We start from the raw sequence: 18,264 nt of genomic DNA, 5'->3' as shown, positions 1-18,264 counted from the left end.
CAGGTACCAACTGACTTTCCACAGCTCTTCTACACAAAGAAGGGAAGGACCCAAAAACAGAGTAAAAAAGGAGTTTATATATTTATAAATGCCAAATAAATACCAGAGGCCACCCAACGCCCTCTCCCAGACAAGGCTGTCTCTCCCAGCCCTAGGCTTCGAATGTCTGAGACATCTTGGCCCCAAGCTACAGCCCAAGAGCAGCTGCCAGTCTGGGCTATCAGGGAATTGAGTGGGGATGACCTGTCCGGCCAAGAGTCACTCCCTCTGTGTGAGGGGCCCCCATAGCCACAGGCCTGTGTCCCTATATAGGGCCCTGTAGGGGCCAGACTCAAGGGGAGAAAGTGGTTATCTCTAGAGAGACCCGCTGCCACAGCTCCTTGGTCTGCTTGCTGCGCTTGAGGTTCTGTAGGATGTCGTTGAACTGCATCATGCCCATGGGTGTCAGGCAGAAGGCGCTGCGGGCGCTGCGGATCGCATTCACAAAGTCGTCGTAGTCGGCAGGGGTCAGGTGAATTAAGCGGTGATGGATGTACTGGAGGGTGGGTTGAGGAGATCTCAGCACAAAGCGTACACAACTTGGGCCCACCTCCCTGAACATGCTCCATATTTCCTGAGTTATCACCTGCATGTATGCCTGCTGACAGCGCTGCACCAGTTGGTGGAAGGCCGGGGCTCGAAGATGGTTGTGGGCATGAATGGGGTTCAGCCGCTGCAGCGTCTCCATGACGATCTCCTGCAGCACAAACGGGCTCAGCACCCCCTTGGCTGCCCCCACACAGAACTGGTGCACGTAGTTCACTCCTGGGGGGCAGGGGGAGGGGCATGAGACGGGGGTGGCCACCTCTGCCCTAGGGACCCACTTATATATCTCAGCTCTGGCCTCACAGAGAGCCTCCCTCCACCCCAGGAGCTGAGGTAACCCTCCACCCCCGCACTTGCACACATACCCGACCAAGGCCTCAACTCTGAGCAAGAGCTAGGAAGGAGGTCTGGGATAGGATGGTAGGGAATCAGGTCGGGGGACAATGGTCCTGGGGAGGGGAGGTGTTACCCAGCTTTGCTGCCAGCCCCAGCAACCATTTGACATCATCAGTGTAGGGGGGGGAGCGGGAGAAGTTGTTGGGGTGATCGTTGTGTGCCCGGCGACCCAGCATCTCAAGTGCCAGCATTCCTAGGAAACAGATGGGCACACAATGGGATATATCCTCCACCTTCTACCCCAGCAGGAACCTGGCCCATAGTAAACAAACTGAGAGCTATAGAGGGAATCCACTGAAGAGAGCCCCTCCCCCAGCTGTTGGTAGAGTACAGAAAGGGACTTCTTACCAACACGGTAAGCGGCATGCAGATGGTGCAGGCTATGTGGATTGACTGGTTGACTGTGTGTCTCTTCCTCGGGTGGTGGAAAACCTCCGCTTACCAGAGGGCTGGGCTGCGTGGTCAGAGCAGGCAGTGAGGCACCCTGGATGGCTGGAAATGTGGATGCTGGATGGACACTGCTCACTGTGAGAGAAGATGTCCAGAGATTTCCTTCCTTCCTCCCATGCCCAGTGTGCCACCTCCCCTCCATTCACCTGCTCCCTGTCCCCGAAACTCACAAGCCACACTGGTTGGCAGTGGGAGTCCTGGCTCTGTGTGGTAGGGATGAACTGTGATGGGAGCCATGGAAGGGACAGGGAAGGATACTGCAGTGGCAGCAATTGAGGGAGGAGTCACTGAGTAGGGGTACTGAGCCCCCAGGAATGCAGGATGCACACCCTATATGGATAGGGAAAAGAACAGATACCAAGTTATGTCGTGACATTTCTTAGCAGCCTCGGTTCCCCTACACACACCTCTTCCGAACTCCTGGACAGCCCTACTATACTCCCAAAGTACTCTACTCCAACCCTACGAATTCCTTGTGCTCTCCCACCACCACACAGTCAACAAAACACCAGTCTCACCTGTGGGTATGCAGAGCCGGGCACAGGGAAGACGGCAGGCCGGGGCATATGAGGCATAGGGTGGGCAGGGTGAGCTGGGTGGGTGAGGTACTGAGGGCTGCAGGGCAGGTGGGGCTGTAGAGCAGTGTAGGGGTGCAGGCCAGGGGAATGACCATGCCCCAGTCCTGGACCTGGATATAAACTGGATCCCACTGAGATGACTGGAACCACTGTGGCTGCTGCTGTCACTGCTGCTGCAGCCACTGAAACAGGTTCAGTCCCAGGGGCCCCCCTGCCCTCGGGCAGCACCCGCCCAGCCTCCCCAGCAGCCCTCATCCCACTGCCACTACAGCTTGTAGCCCCTTCACGGGCAGTGGATGAGCCTCCTGCTGTCTGTTCATAGAGCCAGAACCACTGATGCGCAACCTCGAACAGCACTTCAGGGTACACACCCCCACCCTTGGCTGCCTCTTCCACTGCCATACAGGCCTTCTCCAACATCAGGTTATCCTGGAAAGGAGCACAGAGCGTTAGGGGTAAAGGGCTTACCCAGGAATGATGGCTAGTTGAGGGGGGCATCAGAAATCAGGGTCAGTGCTCAGTATCAGTAGTGAGTGCTTCACACAGACACTGAACAAAGCTCATTTCTATAAGGCCATCCTCAGGGAACATCCTGGTCCCTAAATGCAAGCCTCTGTATCTTTGTGTATGAAGGGAATAACCCTAACTGTAGGATTATAACATAGTGTAAAGGGTGAAAATGTGAATTTATATTATTGGATTGAATAACACTAATTTGAAAAATAGAAATACTAAAATCAGAAACATTTTGAACACTAATGTGATACCACCTCAAGTGGAAAATACCATGAAATATGTGCTCATGCATACATGAGACTTACATGGAGACTGTAAGTCGGTTGCTTGCCAAGTCTGTATGAAGCCCTGAATTTTATTCCCCATACATACATATACATACATTGTATCGTACATACATACATTGGAGACAAAGAGGGCAAGAGAGACACAAGTTTTTTTTGTTTTTTGGTTGTTTTTTTTTTTTGTTTTTTTGGTTTTTTTTTGGTTTTTCGAGACAGGGTTTCTCTGTGGTTTTGGAGCCTGTCCTGGAACTAGCTCTTGTAGACCAGGCTGGCCTCGAACTCACAGAGATCCGCCTGCCTCTGCCTCCCGAGTGCTGGGATTAAAGGCGTGCGCCACCATTGCCCGGCAAGAGACACAAGATTATCTCTAGGCTGTTGGTATAATTAATACATAAAATATTAAATTCATAATTAGATTTGGGTCCCATCCTCAAGATAGCCCATGGACTGGAAAATATTCCAAAACCTAACAGATACTCAATTTACAATATGTGAAATGTTACAATGAGAGAAAAATTAGATACTTCACAAACTCCTAACTAAATATGGGGAAAATCAAGAGAGGGTCCCTAACCCCAAAATAATGGCATGTCCCAGCTACTGTAAGAAGGCTGGAGCACAACTGTGAGTTCAAGCCCATCCTAGGCAACTTAGGCCTCTAGGAAGGAAGGAGGGGGAAGAATGACTGCAAGATAGCTAGTAGGTAAAGGCACTTGCTGTCAAGCCTGACAACTTGAGTGATTCCTAGAACCCACAAGATCTAAGGAAAAAACTCCCAAAAGCTATCCTCTGACCTTCACATACACACAATTTTGATAGAAGAAATGCTCAGCCCTTAAGTTTCCCCGTGCGCAGACAGCTGAGAGCAGAAGTACCTGTTCCTTGCACTGCACCAAGGCTCGTTGAATTTCATTGGGGTTCAGTGCATGGGCATGAGGCAGGCAGCTTAGAGCCAGCTCTGCCGCTGCCCTCACCATGTTGGAGTCTCGTGCCCGTGATGCTCTATCAGCCAGTGATGCAACCTCAGGGGGTGTCAGGTGCCCATCCCAGCATTCTACCAGTATAGTCAGGGCTGCACTGCCAATCTCCATTGCCTGCCCTTTAGGGAAAAGAAAAAGGAGCAAAGTGGGCCCCAATGGAGGTCTGGGGATGATATCTTACATCAGATCAGCAATGTCACAAAGACAAGACCCTTGCTTCCAATTCATCTCCATCCTGTATGCAAATCAGGACATTGGACTTACCTGTAATCCAGGATACATGGGAAGAATAGGTACGAGAGAGCCAGTTAGGAGAAACAAAATTGTGTAGGCCAAGGGCATAAAGCCCAATCTCAAAGGCGCAAAGGTGCAGGTTGCGATGAGGACCCTGGTGGCCTCCTGAGGAAGATGGATGTGTGAAAATGGAAGTGCTGCTGTTGCCCCCTGCCTTGATCAGAACTGTCTTTGCCAATTCGAAGTAGAAGTGTGCAGCTGCCTCTGATGGCTGATTGGGTACATGGGGGGCATGACTCTCCGGGCGACGGCCCTTGTAACACCTGATGGAGCAATGGGTTATTGACAGGGTTGGAGTTTCTTCAAAATAGCGTCCAAGTAGGTTAGGAGAGACCTGGGTAAGTAGAGCTGTTAGGGGACAACAGCTGGGTCACAATAGGAATTGGTTTTGAGAAAGTGCAAGATTAGAGATGGGTATTTCTCCCTACTGACCTGCCAACTTCAACTGTCTTTGCCCGGGCCCCTCCACTGGCACTAGCCCGACGGCTTCCACTAGAGGATGAGGAACCCAGGGAGTCTGAGGAAGAGCTGCTAATGCTGTCACTGTCTTGTCCTCGACCCCAGGAAGTAGGGGCCCAGCCCCCTCGAAGTGGCCTTCGGCTTAAGGTAGGAGAGCTGTCCGATGTAGTTTCAGGGGCGCTGCTGTCAATGCTGGCCATGCCTAGTACCCCCAAAATGAATCAGTCTCAGAAATCAGGAGTACCTGAAGTCAGTCTCCAGCCTTCAGGACCAGCATTCCCTCCGTGCCATCCCATAGGTTGTCGTACCTGTATGCTTCTTTTTGGGCCGCCCTGGGGACCCCCAACCTCGACCATTATAGGCTCCACGACTGCCAAGAGCTAGACGGCTAGGAACCTTCCCCTCAGACCGTGGAGTCAAAGCTGCCTCAGGAGGGAGACCCTCACAGGGGGAATGTGGGGAGCTTTCTGAGTAAGAAAATAGGATACTGGGATGAGCCCAGGAAAGTGCATAACAACATGACCACTCACCGCCCTCCTCCCTTCCCAGTGCCCCCACCTCACCAGGCACATTATTCTCTGTGAAGCCCTCAGTGGAACCTGGCCCAGCCCCTGCCACATTTCCTGGCTGAGCAGGACCTGTAGAGCCTGAAGTCAGAGGTTGCAGGGCCCCGGGGGCAGGTGGAGCCCCGTGCTTTGAAGGAGATCTCTGGTTGGCTGTGGCTGGACGGCTAGATGAGTAGAAAGAACTCAGTGTCTGTGGCTTGTGTGTCTGGCTTTCTCGGTCCAAGAGTTTGTCTAAGATCTGAAGGAGAGATAAGCAGTAACATGACGTCCTTTATTTCCTAAAGTCTATTACCTTCCTTTCTTCTTGAAGCAGCCTAACGCTCCCTCCTCAGGAAGTCTTCCCCAGTTGTAACTACAGGATAACCTCCCAGCTTACATGTCTCGGAATCTTCCATAACACTTACCTGAGGACTGAATATACTGATATTCAATAAATATTGAAATAAATGAATGATTGACTTTATGCTCTCTGCTTCTCTTCTTCCACCTCATGCCCAAGCATACCTATAAGAACCATTGGTCTCTTGTTCTTTATGAGAAGTCTCCAGGAGTCTCTACTTACCTCCTACAGGCAAACCAGTACTTTTGTCATTGTACTGGAAACTTCTGAGAAAGATAGTGACATTTTGCTCACTCGCTGCCTGGCAAAAACCCAGTACCTCAGTCTCTTACCTTCTTGAGCTTGGCCTGGTCGTCCTTGTAAGTGATCATGAGTGCTAAGGCCAGGTCACCCTTCTCCCGGCGTGTGCCTTCACATAGGAGGGGATGTTCTGCCTCACTCACAGTTGTCTTCATGCCTGTGAGAGGATGAGGAGTGGTCATGGCTCCAAAGACAGCAAAAGCATACAAGCCAGAGCCAGCCACTAGCTCATGAGAAAAAGGCCCCCCTGCTTATCATGTATACAGCCTTAGCTCTGTCTGCTTCACAAGACATTTGTAACCTGTTCTACTCTACAGGACTAAAAGGTGTACGCCACCACGGCCAGGCACATCTCATGTAGCTCACACTGACCTCAAACATGCTATGTAGCCAACAACAAAATGGACTCCTGAGCCTCCTGCCTCCACCTCCCAAGTACTGGGATTGCAGGCATAACCATTGAGTCTGGTATTAAAACTGACAATTTCCTGTCTAAAACTTCCTGATCTTTTAACCTACATTATATATTCTGTCACCTCCCTGAGACCTTTCTTTAGATTATTATTTTGTTGTGTTTTAAATACCCACCATATGTAGCACATATTTAAGTTTTATTTATCTTTATTTCTGTGTGTGTTTTGCCTATGTGCATGTGTACCATGTATTTGCAAAGCCCATGGAAGCCACAAGAGAGAACATTTTATCCCTTGGGAAATGTAATTACAGATGGTTGTGAACCATCATGGGGGTGTTGGGAACTGAACCTGGGTCCTCTGGAAAAGTAGTAGGTGCTGAGCCATCTCTCTCCAGCCCCTGCTCTACATTACTGACTGTGTCATGAGAACTAAGTAGTTGGTTCACATGCCATCTTGGCTTTCCCACTGCAACTCCTCAAGGCCTGATCCAGGCTTTGCTCATGGGCATGCGCAAGACAAGACACGTACCCAAGGCAGCAACTGCAGCTTCAAATCCCAGCTCCTCATCTCCAGGCATCTCGTTACACCAGTTGCGACTTGGGGGCCGGGATCCCGTGGGAGAAACCACTAGATGAAAATTGGGTTAAGTCAGGCAAACAAAAGTACCATAGGAAAGAATGCAAAGAAATCCAGGACCTACACCATTCAAGACCTACCCATGAAGCTGCCCGATGGGTCCTAAAGATGACTCAGCCAGAGTCTTAGAGATCTTGGTTTTCCTTTAAAAAAAACAACACAACTACCCTTCTCCCCCCAAGTTCTCCACTTACTGTAAGGGCAGGCACTATACCTGGAGCACAGAGAACATCAAAAATGAAGCTGGCCAACATGAGAGGTAACACAGGCCGATAGTCACAGAGTGTGCCCTCCCGAAGTTCTTCTGCCCGGCACCGCATGGCACTCATTTCACTGGGACCCAGAGGGATCTTCTTGAGCAGAGCAGCCACCTCCGATTCCTGATATGCCAACTTTACCTGAAAGTACAGGAAGGAACTCAGACCACCTATACCTCAATGGAGGTCAAGGTGTAAGAATCTGCAATGATTAAGGAGAAGACTTAATGGAACCTCTGACCTCCAAGGCCTTGGTAGAAGCAGGGGGCCGCTGTAGCTCCAAGGCAAACATGCCAACTCGGAAGGCCAGGTTGTGGTGCTCGGGGCGCTCACTTAGCACTGTCAATAGGAAAGCTGCCTTGGTAAGGGTGTTGGTAGCAACCCAGGTCTGACGGCTTGTGGATACCTTGTTTTTCTTGCCCTAAATGGAAGTGCAAAGAGTTGGACAAATGAGTCTGATTCACCTCAGCGGAAGTAGAAGGAGGCTCTCACTTGGGGTGGGGAACAGGAGCAGGAATAAGTGGGGTCAGGAAAGTAGAGGAAGGAGGTCTCTCTCACCTTGGCAGGGGGCGGCTCTACCTTGAGGTCAGGTGGGTTGGCTAGCAGGTCCTGAGCAAGTTCCACAGTGAGACGGGAGGCCTCATTGCTGTAACCATGGGCATGAAGGGCCTCAGCACAGGCAAACAACACCTGCAGAACATAGGACCGAAAGACTGAAGGCTTCCCTTGGAGAACATCACACCTGACTATGTAGTACACATTCCTAAAGCACTGGTTCCATGCTTATCCTGGGCATACCATACGAGTTCAGTCTGCTTACAGACACCACCAACATTCAAGATTATGTGGTAACAAGTATTGCTGAGAAAGGGCACTCGGGACAGCGGTGCACTGCTGCTCTTATTTGTGACAGGGTCAACTCAGGTACAGTAGGCTAGGGGAGTCGGCAAAGGCTGTGGGAAGCTCAAAGGAGACTTCTCAGAAGACAAAGTCTGTTTTATTTTATCTGAGCTAGGATCTCACTATGTAGCTCAAAATGCCTCCAACTGGAGATTCTCCTGTCTCAACTTCCCAAGTGCTGAGATCCACAGGCATTTGCCACCACACCAGCTGGCAGGGAGGGGATCCTGAGTTCATCAACTTTATGTCCCTATCTTTAAGGTCTCTAAGACCTAAAGAAGGAACAAGAGCTAACCAAGCCTTGTGAGAAGAGAATTCCAGGCAGAAAGGCCAATTTGGACTTAAGTATATAGGCAAGAGGGAGCGTGGTAAGCTCCAGGAATAAGTGAACTGCACAGAGGATGAAAGACAAAGTCAACACTGGAGAAACTGGCAAAGATCAGACAGAGTGGAGCCCCACAGTCATGCCAAGGACCTTCATCTTTATTCTAAGGGCAGCAAGCAACCACTGAAGACTTTTAAGTAATACACTGACACAGTATCTGAAAACTATCCAGAAAAGCATCAATGTTTCCACAGCAGAGAGGACAGACTGCAGACCAGGATGCCAATTAGAACAGCCTACAAATGCTAACAGTCATCTACTCCTCTTGACCCTTCCAGCTAGAGCCACTGGGCCTCTTAGTGATTCCAAAGGAACACCTCCCTCCCCCAATCCCCTTACCTCCATTCGGCTCTCCTGTTCCAGTGGCTTCAACCCAGCAAACAGATCGTGTTCCTCTCCAGTCCCACCCTCGGCCTTCTCCTCCTCGCCTCCAGCCCCATCCTGAGCATTCAGGTAATATGCTTGGTAGTCATCATCATCCTCTCCAACTGTAGGAGCTGCTTCTTTGGTTTTGTGGAGCCCACTACCGCTGTCGTCTGTGGAAGGGAGGTCATCTCGGGTACAGACCTCCCCAGGCAGCAGGCTAGGGTGGTCAGTAGAGGCTGTGGGAGGCTCAGGTCCTTCTGAAAAGTATACACCAGCATCTTCCTCGTAAGTATCTGGGGGCTCGGGAAGGAAGGTGGAAGGTCCTCGGGAGCCAACTGACGGAGGACAGGGTGGAGGACTCTCAGGAAATCCACCAAAGGTGCTGGCCTCTGCACCCAGGGCCAGGCTGCTATCATCCAGGCTCATCTCTGCCAGGTCTGGTTCCAGGGAGCTATCTTCACTGCTTAGCCGCCGTTTGCTCCCACTGCCTGCTGAGCTCTTGCCCCCACTGCCAGTCCCACCCAGTATCTTGGCCTTACCCCCACCTGGACCCATCTTATGCAGAGCCTTATCTCCTCCTTCAGTAGAGAGGCGGCGGGAACCCCGCTGTGAGGAGACCCCCTCACCCAGTCCTTTGCGTTTAGCCCCAGGTTCCTTGGGCCTCACAGCTGGCTCAGTAGGAAGAGGTCGGGGTCGGGACTCTTCCAGGCACCCAGATCGAGGGGCTCCTGGCCTAGCAGGCAGGGCCCGGGCCCAGCACAGGGCTAGCTTCCGGTCAGTGCCACTGTAGGTAACACCAGGAAGGGGGTAGGCCTCTTCCCAGTTAAAGTAGCAGGCCTCCACTGCTGGCCGGAAGCCAGGGAAGAGCTTCTCCAGGGTCTTCTTGTGTTGTCCCCGCTTGACATTCTCAATCACCTTCAGTTGCCACTGGCGCAGCTGTGCACACAGTTCCCGGCGGCTGTGGAAACAAAAGGCAGGAGGCTACCAGAGGGATGACAAGCAGTCTGCACTGCGAGTGAAAAGGAGGAGATAAGATAGAAAGGCATAGAGAAGGGTACCGTGGGGAGAGACTGCAAGGGAAGAAGAAAGCCTGTCAGAAACAGGACTCACAAATCTCTGGTAACCCCAGTGCTAAGCTCGTCCCATTTCTCCAGATGAAAGAAATCCTCATATTCAAGGAGATCAGTGTCCAGGCTGGCCCGAGCTGGCCTTGTCAAAATGTGGTGATCCTGGGAAAGACTCACCGCTGAGGGCTGAGGGCAGGGTCCAGCACAGCTAGCCTCCAGAGTGTGACCATCTCATCACACATACTTGCACATGCATGGGCTGCTACCTCTGACTGGCCATTGCTACGGCCTGTGTGACCACTGGCACTGCTGTGTGAAGCTGAGGTACGCACACTGTACCACCAGCCTGTTATCTGGAGACAAAGAGAACTGTGAGGTATACATAGCTTAGAAGATGAAAGAAGTCCCTCCCCTCCTCCAAGTTCCTGTCAAAAAAAGGAGACTAAGATAGGAGAAGGGAAAAACAGAAACTACCACACAGCTCCCAGTCCTGTGGTGTCACCTGTTCATAGGTGAGGCACTGGTCAGTGAGGATTTCCAGCAAGGGGGCAGCATTGCTGTCCCTCCGCTTGAACATTTCTCGAACAATGCTGAGCAGGTTCCAGACACCCTCAGGCTCTCGGCCCCTCAGGGGGCGCAACAGACATGCCCATTCAGCAGCAGCAGGAGGTTCCGTGGAAGACAGATACATAGAGTTTACATCACTGTGAAATGAACAGAGAGGATGATGATTTGGTAGGGCTGAATTTGGTAGGATGATTTGGTAGGTGCTACAACAGAGTAGGGCTTTGATCTAAAGGGGATCCGGACCCAAAATATGGAGTAGAGTGGGGAAGGACACCTGAGACAAAATTTTTGACCTTTTCTGCATCTGCATCAGTATGAACACCCAAAGCAGAAAAAAAAAGACCGCTGGCTCCACCCAGCTCGGAAAGCACTCTGAGTGCCCACAGTCATCATCAAACATGATTTATCCCTGACACCTGCGTGCAGGTACCGTGCCAACGGAGGATGAGAAGGTGGGAGACACCAGCATTAACAGAGCAGAGATCTCTCAGTGGCCCGAGGAAGTACCTACAGATTCAGTATGCAGAGATCCGACTTACCTGAAGACCACAGGGGACGGGCCACAGAACTTGTGCAGCGTCTTCTTTATGTTGTCGGTGAGCGTGGACTCATCCAGATACCATGTGCTCTGCTCTGAAGCTGAGGGCCCTGCTGTAGGGTCTGAGGATGACAGGGAAGCAGTCACCTACTGATAAGGACTTTCACCTAACAACAAGGAGCCTTTTGTAAGTGATGCTTTGTGCTCACTTTCCACACTCACCGGGAGCTCCACACACTGTGTTGATGGCTGTTGACTGGGAGGAGAGGAGTTCATCGAGGAGACGCTGAGCTGTAGGGAGTATCTGAGGGAACAGGGACAAAGGCAAAGAGAACAAGGCACATGTGAATCCAAGAGGGCTGAGCCTAACGAGAAGGCTGATACAAAGTCTGAAAGCCAGCAGTGGGAAGATGTGCCAACTTCACCCACCTGCTGAGGGAGCTCACTGATAAGGTACTGAGCAAATTTCTGAAGCTGGTCCCTTTGTAGCCGAGACAGGGACTCTGAGACTGGAGCCCGCAAACAGACAGCAGAAGCCTGAAAGAGCAAAGAGAGATAGGAGCGCCTGAGAAAAGGTTTAGGAGCTAGAGCTGGACAGAGGTGGGCAGAGGGGAGGTAAAGGGGCTCACATTGTGGCCAGGCATGCAGCAGAGAAGGGGGGAATGGAGCATAGGATAGGGCCAGGATAAATTGGGAGGGCCTCACGTTGTGAATGCGGAAGAGACAGAGTGCCACCACATGGGTGCACCATTTGGCCCCAGCCCCACAGGTACAGCTACAGGAAGTGACCCGGCAGCGATCAAACATCACAGCCACATTGTAGGCCCCTTTGGGAGGGACCATCTGCGGTGGCACCACTGTAGCACTCAGATGGAACCCTAGGGAGAAATAAGGGTGTGATCAGAAGTAGCCGCCGAGACCAGAGTCTCTGACCTACCTCACTTAACCCTGCCACATACTTATACAGTTAATTCCACATGTTCTGTATGTTTGTTTGCTTTGAATTTTGCCTCTGTTTCCTGAGTGCTGGGATTAAAGACACATGTAACCATGCCCGACCGCAAAGATCAGTGATGAGAGGAACAAGGTTAGCACAAGGCATGTGGAACCTTACCTATCTGCAGTGGGTCTTTCACAGCCCTCATGCGGAACAGCTGATCCCCTCGCTGGAACTCATCTGCACTGCCATTGGCTAGGCATGAATACAGACTGCAGGAAGAAGAGGTCATGGCCACCACCCAACAAATAACCTTCCCCAGACACTGAGAGACCACCAAGTCCTAGACAACTCTCTCCCTTAACACTCCTTGGGGGAAATCCCAGGCACTCCCCTTTCCCTTATCTTCCTCTTAGCAGTTCCAACTACAGTATCTCTTTTGTTCTGCAGAAATCCCAGCGGCCAGTCTGAGCTACCAGAACTCCAATGCCCATTATCAGTTCTCTGGACTCACCGAATGTCCTCTTCATTTTCAGGGAAGCTCCAGAAAGCAATTCGAAGTTGGAGTTGTTCGGGCACTGGAGGATAAACTTTCTCCACCACTTCGAATGGGATGTGAAACGCCACCTGCTTTGCTGACAGCTCCACCAATGGGATCACCAACCCATCTTCCAAAACAAAGGTCGGGGTGGTGGAAGAGAAAGGGCCATAATTACTTGGTACCACTACCACGCCCTGGTTACCTGTGTACACACACCATCTTCTTAGAAATATGTATTTTGAAGACTTTTTTGTTTTTTATCTTTTGGGGTTTTATTTGTTTCTGTTTTCAAGACAGGGTTTCTCTGTGTGGCTTTGGCTGTCCTGGAACTTGCTCTGGACCAGGCTGGCCTCAAACTTGGAAATCCCCTGCCTCTGCCTCCTGAGTTCTGGGATTAAAGGAGTACATCACCATACCCTATATTTTAAGTTTAAATTTTATTTTTTTAATCGTGTATCTGAATGTGGGCTTGTGCATATGCGTGCAGGAGTCAATGCAGACCAGAAGTCAGGAGTTACAGGGTTGTGAGCCATCCCACATGGGTGCTGGGAATTGAATGAAGGTACTCTGCAAGAGGAGCAAGCGCTCTTAGCCTCTGAGCCATCTCTCCAACCAACCCACCCCCTTCTTGTCAGGGTATAAGAACCCTTAAAACTCCTTTCGGGAGAGGGGAGCTGGGCAGTCTCCAGCCACACACAGTCAGCTGGCCACCTCAGGAGCAGAACAGTAGATACCAGGGAGAGTATAGGAAACTCCAAGCCAGACAGGTGTGCTCTAGGACTCTCACAGGCTTCAGCACCGAATTTCCCACACCCTCCATTTAGGTTCACATTACATTGTACTGGGTCACTGCCATTCACCTCTGATTGCCTTTTTACTTATCACTTTTTCTCTAAAGGACCGTAGGCCTCCATCTAAGGAGAAAACATGAGCCAGAACTCAGAATAATTACTTAGGGATCTCAAGAAGCAGAAGAGCCTACAGGGCCTCTTGGAACCTGAAGACTGACTTCCCATCCTGGAAGCCAGGAGGAGATAGTTATCCCAGAGCACCTGGCTGTTGCTCCTGAAATCACCTGGAGTAGGATGTAGTTAGCACTTGAGAGTTTTCTACACTGTTTTAAGAAAAAGCAGTAACAGCATAACAGGCTGCAGATCTCACAGCAAACGACTGTATTAGAAAATGGATTAAAAAATAACAGAACAGAAAAGGACCTTTCAAAAACAACAGCAAGCCTTTTTTGAGTAAGCAACTGAAGGTAGCTGAGGAAGGCATGGGGATAGAAACGGTATATCAGGCCAGGTCTGGAAGGCTGTGGACAGGGGGGTCAAGACCTGCATAGACTGTACAGCCGGATCCTGTCTCGGGAGGAAGGCAGGCAGGGAGAAAGGGAAGAAAAAGGGAAAAGACTTTAACCTATGCAGGAGGGCTTCAGTATCTGAGAATCCTGACTGCCATGCCTTCATTTGCTTCCCCCAAAGTTAGAGAATTTGAAGCCCCCAGACAATCCATACTCTCAAATATGAAAGAAGAAGAGGGTCACAAAAGATTCACACTGAGCTGCCTGTGACCTGTGTTTATGTGTACATATGCACGCAGACAAGCGGCATCTCTCCGACTGAAGCTGGGTACTACCACTCCTAAAAAGTGGCACAGGCAAATCTGTCTCCGTCCTAAAGGGGCACCTGCACAACAGCTTGCAGAACAGGTCTTTTGGAATAGCCTGGCTGGAACACATAAATTAACCCTTTCAGCTACAGAAGAGAGCCAGCCTGACCTGAGGCCCAGAGAAAAACTGCCTTGGGCAGAGCAAAGGAAAGATGTGAGGATCCCTGAGCCTGAGAGGCTTCCCTGTCTTCACTCTCCTTTTCCATTCCCTCTAACAAAGCAAGACTCTTCACAGCACGGATCCATAACTTCACTGGAGACCAAGAATGAATGAAACACAAAAGAAAGGTGCTCCGTGAGGAGAGTTCCAAGATAATTATCGTTCCCTCTCCTGCCCAGACCTCAGATAGGAAGTCCAAGGCTCCCACTCTCTGGTCCCAGCCTTGGCTTCTGACAGATGCCAGGAGCAAACCTCTGGCTTAATACTATGAATTATGGCATCTCCTCTCACTGGCAAGTTCACTTCCACTTTCCTCTTGGTGGAATCCTTTCTTGGTGCAGCTTATGAGGAGAGAGCAACATCCTGGAAGCGAAGCAACCAACGCATCACCCCACAGAGTGACACACCTCAAGTGGTAACTTTCGCACGGTCCACGCCTAACCACATTCTCTTCTGCCTGTCTACTTCTGGTTTACTAAAGGCCAAATTCCGTTAAATGTTCTTAAAACAGAGAAGGGATATTTTCCCATATTCGCCTTCTAAGGCGTAAAGGAATAACAAAAGGTCTTTCTGGCCAACCCAGGATGTTCTCTGCCACAACACAAGCTTGCGTGAGCGCGCGCGAATGGGCGCGCGCGGGTTCTCTCTCTCTCTCGTCCTCCCCTTTCTCCCTCCCTCCCCATCTTTCCCTCTTTCTCTCTTTCTCCTCTCTTCGCCCCTCGCCTATCCTGTCTCTCTACTGTGAAGATGCCACCCCAGCCCTGGAAGACCAGAAAAGCGAGTCCAGAAGTCTGCTCTCAGCTTGGGACAGCTCCCGGTCCGGACAGCTCCCAGGCAAGGCCCAAGCGGGATTTGCCTGCTTCCCTCCCCCTCGCAGCCTTCCCCCGCTCAACCTCACCTCGCATTCTGGTACCGCCACTGCCACCTCCGCCACCTCCTCCAGTGGGAGAATTGGGCCCGGCTGACTGTTTGCGCCATCCTCGCCAGTTCTGGCAAAGGCTCTCGGCCTCAGAGATGAACGAACAGAGTGAATCCTCCTCAAAGCGGTCGGAATCCTCGAACGAGAAGCGCTCGCCGTCCTCCCACTCCGCGAACATCAGCTCCATGGGGCCCGCACCCCTCGGGGCCGGGTCTCCCCCCGCGGATCCGGGGCCTGGGCCGCCGGCCGGGGACTGAGGGGAGGCCCGGGACCTGAGGGGCGAGCCGGGGCTGGGGGTGGCCGGGGCGCTCAGGGCGGCCGTGCCGGGCGAGGATCTCGGGCCTGGGAGGGACGCCGGGACAGGCCTCACCCAACAGCGAGGTGTGAGCGGGGATTGTGGCCAGTCTGTGAGACTCGAGGCCCAGACGAAGCGCTGGGCGGCCAGGGCCTCTAGGCGGCTGCGGCGCCGCCTCCCCCATCAGCTGATCCGAACTTCCGGCCGCGCCGGCCATCACCACTTCCGCCCTCGCGTGCTCCGGGCCTGGACCGGGTACGGGCGGGTGTAGGGGACACGTGTGTGCACTGCCTGCTGTTTTCTCGAGCCTACCCTCACCCACAGCTCCCAAAGGAATACTAAACAGCCACAGATTCCAGCAGTTACTTGATGCCCACAATGTCCCCAAGGAAGAAACAGCCGCCATTCACGTCGAGAATCTCAGGCTGTCAGGGGATAGTGCAAGTGACCATTGGCTAGGTTATTGTCACGCCCCGGGATAGCCTGAGCCCGCATCGCCTTCTGGGAGTTGCAGTCCAGAACCTAAAATCCAGCCACTTTCTAGAGTCTAAGGGGGAGCGCCAGGAAAGAAAGCTTGTCTTTTTCTTCGATACTGCCTTTGAATCTAAAGATTTTTAGTGTGTGTGTGTGCGCGCGCGCGCGCGATGTAAGCCTTTTATCAGTCTAGGGAAGTCCATGGGTGCCCTCCACCTCGCCTGATTGTTTATGAATTACACACTAATTAGGTTTAAATACAATTACAAAGACTTTAATAAAACAAACTTGTAACATAGTACTGTTTATTTGTACAGTAAACGCCAAGACCGGGCAGAGTATTTAATTAATTGATAATATTTACCTAGCATTTACAAGTCCCTGGGTTCTATGCCTAGCCACCCCCCCCCAATTATTTCATATGGACACTAATGCTACTGTCGATTGTTTCCTATAACTTTGATTGAAATGCTAAATTTCAGCTATGGTTAGATGTATTTCTCCTCATCCCAGTTAACAGAATTCTTACCACACTACTGAGAATCTACTGACCCTAGGTTTAGACTCCTTAATCTAAAATTCTCAAAAACTGAATTTCTTCATATAACTAAAAGATCCAGCTTGCAGAGCCAAGCAGTTGTAGCGGAATACACAATTATGGGAAAATGTAGCTATTGAGGGTCACGGAGGAAAGACCCTTCTTTACTTCAGTAATTATCACACTAGACCACGTTTAATGCTATCAACTAGAAGGAAAGGGTTAGCTTATGCCTGAGGAGGCAGAGCATAGGTAAAACCCTACACAATGACTCCTACTATTAGGGAACAGTAAATACCTTCAGCAAGCAGTAGACAAAGAGAAGAAAAACCCAGTAATACAATGAGGTTAATTCTCTGCTGAATCTTAGCTCTACCATGTGGGAGGATTAGTGGGAAGACACTGGGCTATTAGGACAGATAGATGATAATCAGCTCTGCCCAACTATTTAGTAAGAGAAAATAGTTCCAGGAGGGTGTGTGGGAACAGATTTTATCTTTAATTTTGGACTGTAGTCAGGTAAATATTAAGTTTATAACATAGCACTGCTTATTGGTAATTAAGCAAGACCAGGAAGAACATTTAATTCGTTGGTGATGTTTGCATCCTTAACATTTATTTTTATTTTATGTGCTGCATTGTTTTGTCTGCACATCTGTGTGAGGATGTCAGATTCCCTGGAACTAGAGTTACAGACAGTTGTGAGCTGCCATGTGGGTGCTGGGGATTGAAGCTGGGTCCTGCAGAAGCTTAGCCAGTGCTCTTGACCACTGAGCCATCATCTCTCCAGCCCCAATGTTTGCACTTTTTAAAGCAACTTTTTTTTTTTTTTTTTTTTTTTTTTTTTTTTTTTTGGGTTTTTTTTCTTCCTCCTGTTCTTTTTTTTTTATTGGTTGTTTTTTTTTTTGTTTTCTTTTTTTTTTTTTTTTTTTTTTTTTTTTCTGGTTTTTTTTTTTTTTTTTTTTTGTTTTTTTTTTTTTATTTTTTTTTTTTTTTTTTTTTTTTTTTTTTTTTTTTTTTTTTTTTTTTTTTTTTTTTTTTTTTTTTTTTTTTTTTTTTTTTTTTTTGGTTTTTCAAGACAGGGTTTCTCTGTAGCTTTGGAGCCTGATTCTGGAACTCCCTTTGTAGACCAGGCTGGCCCTAAGCCAGTGACTTCTATCAGGCCTGAGTCAGTTACCACCACTGCAGCAGGCCTGACCCAGACAAATCTGTGGGATTATGCCTGAGCCAGTGATATCAGTGGGAGTAGGCATGAACTAGTGATATACATGGGAGCAGGCCCAAATGACAGAGATCTGCCTGCCTCTGCCTCCCAAGTGCTGGGATTACAGGCGTGCGCCACCACCGCCCGGCTTTTAAAGCAACTTTTAAAAAAAGATTTATCCTTTTGTTTTTTGAGACAAGTTCTTTATGGCCTTGGTCAGAGGTCTGTCTGCCTCCTAAGTCCTGGGATAAAAGGCAGCATGTACCACCATACAGGTTGATTTTGTTTGCTTGTTTAGTTTTTCAAATCAGGGTTTCTCTGTGTATCTTTGTCTGTCCTAGAACTCACTCTGTAGACAAGGCTGGCCTTGAATTCACAGAGATCCACCTGCCTCTGCCTCCCAAGTCCTTGTATTAAAGATGCGTGCCACCACAGCCTACCTACCATACAGGTTTTTATCGTGTGTATCTGTCTGTAAGTGCACTTGAACAGGATGTCAGGTCTCCTGGAGCCAGTTATAGGCAGTTGAGGTACTATGGTTACTGTGGAACCCAATGCCAATCCTCTGCAAAAGTAGCAAGCACCCTTAAATGTTGAGCCATCTTTCTACCTCCCAAAAACTATTCTTTTTTTTTTTTTTTTTTTTGG

The 18,264-nt window shown here is 50.0% G+C and overlaps 1 protein-coding gene across 6 annotated transcripts; it reads right to left on the bottom strand.

Moving 5' to 3' along the window:
• Positions 1 to 57: 57 nt before the first annotated feature.
• Zswim8 (zinc finger SWIM-type containing 8) lies at positions 58 to 15,558 on the bottom strand. 6 transcript variants are annotated; one of them, XM_050126982.1, is made up of 26 exons: positions 15,085 to 15,558; positions 12,332 to 12,485; positions 11,995 to 12,089; positions 11,586 to 11,758; positions 11,310 to 11,417; positions 11,103 to 11,184; positions 10,882 to 11,002; positions 10,278 to 10,479; positions 9,953 to 10,128; positions 8,682 to 9,666; positions 7,616 to 7,747; positions 7,299 to 7,478; positions 7,015 to 7,198; positions 6,693 to 6,791; positions 5,781 to 5,905; positions 5,106 to 5,346; positions 4,851 to 5,009; positions 4,516 to 4,744; positions 4,054 to 4,346; positions 3,685 to 3,908; positions 1,950 to 2,438; positions 1,578 to 1,761; positions 1,330 to 1,473; positions 1,055 to 1,174; positions 626 to 736; positions 58 to 535 (listed from the first exon to the last, which is right to left on the bottom strand). In XM_050126982.1, the coding sequence occupies exons 1-26, from the start codon at positions 15,290 to 15,292 to the stop codon at positions 75 to 77; spliced, it is 5,679 nt and encodes a 1,892-aa protein (XP_049982939.1). In that variant the 5' UTR covers positions 15,293 to 15,558; the 3' UTR covers positions 58 to 74. The 6 variants fall into 6 exon arrangements, with proteins under 6 accessions (XP_049982939.1, XP_049982941.1, XP_049982940.1 ...); XM_050126984.1 differs by having other exon boundaries at positions 1,602 to 1,761; XM_050126983.1 differs by having other exon boundaries at positions 1,330 to 1,506; positions 1,602 to 1,761; positions 7,637 to 7,747; positions 15,085 to 15,557.
• Between the last annotated feature and the right edge of the window lie 2,706 nt (positions 15,559 to 18,264).

The sequence above is a fragment of the Alexandromys fortis genome, unplaced genomic scaffold (genome assembly GCF_014885135.2).
Source record: "Alexandromys fortis isolate MF-2015 unplaced genomic scaffold, M_Fortis_MF-2015_v1.1 scaffold_233, whole genome shotgun sequence".
Taxonomy (NCBI): domain Eukaryota; kingdom Metazoa; phylum Chordata; class Mammalia; order Rodentia; family Cricetidae; genus Alexandromys; species Alexandromys fortis.
The sequence above is the reverse complement of the archived record's forward strand: the minus strand, read 5'-3'. Positions and strand labels throughout refer to the sequence as shown.

Bases quoted from the DNA above. Each gene is read 5' to 3' on its own strand.
- Zswim8 (XM_050126981.1), bottom strand. From the start codon at position 15,292: ATGGAGCTGATGTTCGCGGAGTGGGAGGACGGCGAGCGCTTCTCGTTC. The intron at 11,185-11,309 runs GTGGGTGAAGTT...CTGTTCCCTCAG, and splicing joins TCAGTGAGCTCCCTCAGCAG to ATACTCCCTACAGCTCAGCG. The intron at 5,347-5,780 runs GTAAGAGACTGA...TCTCTCCTTCAG, and splicing joins ACCAGGCCAAGCTCAAGAAG to ATCTTAGACAAACTCTTGGA.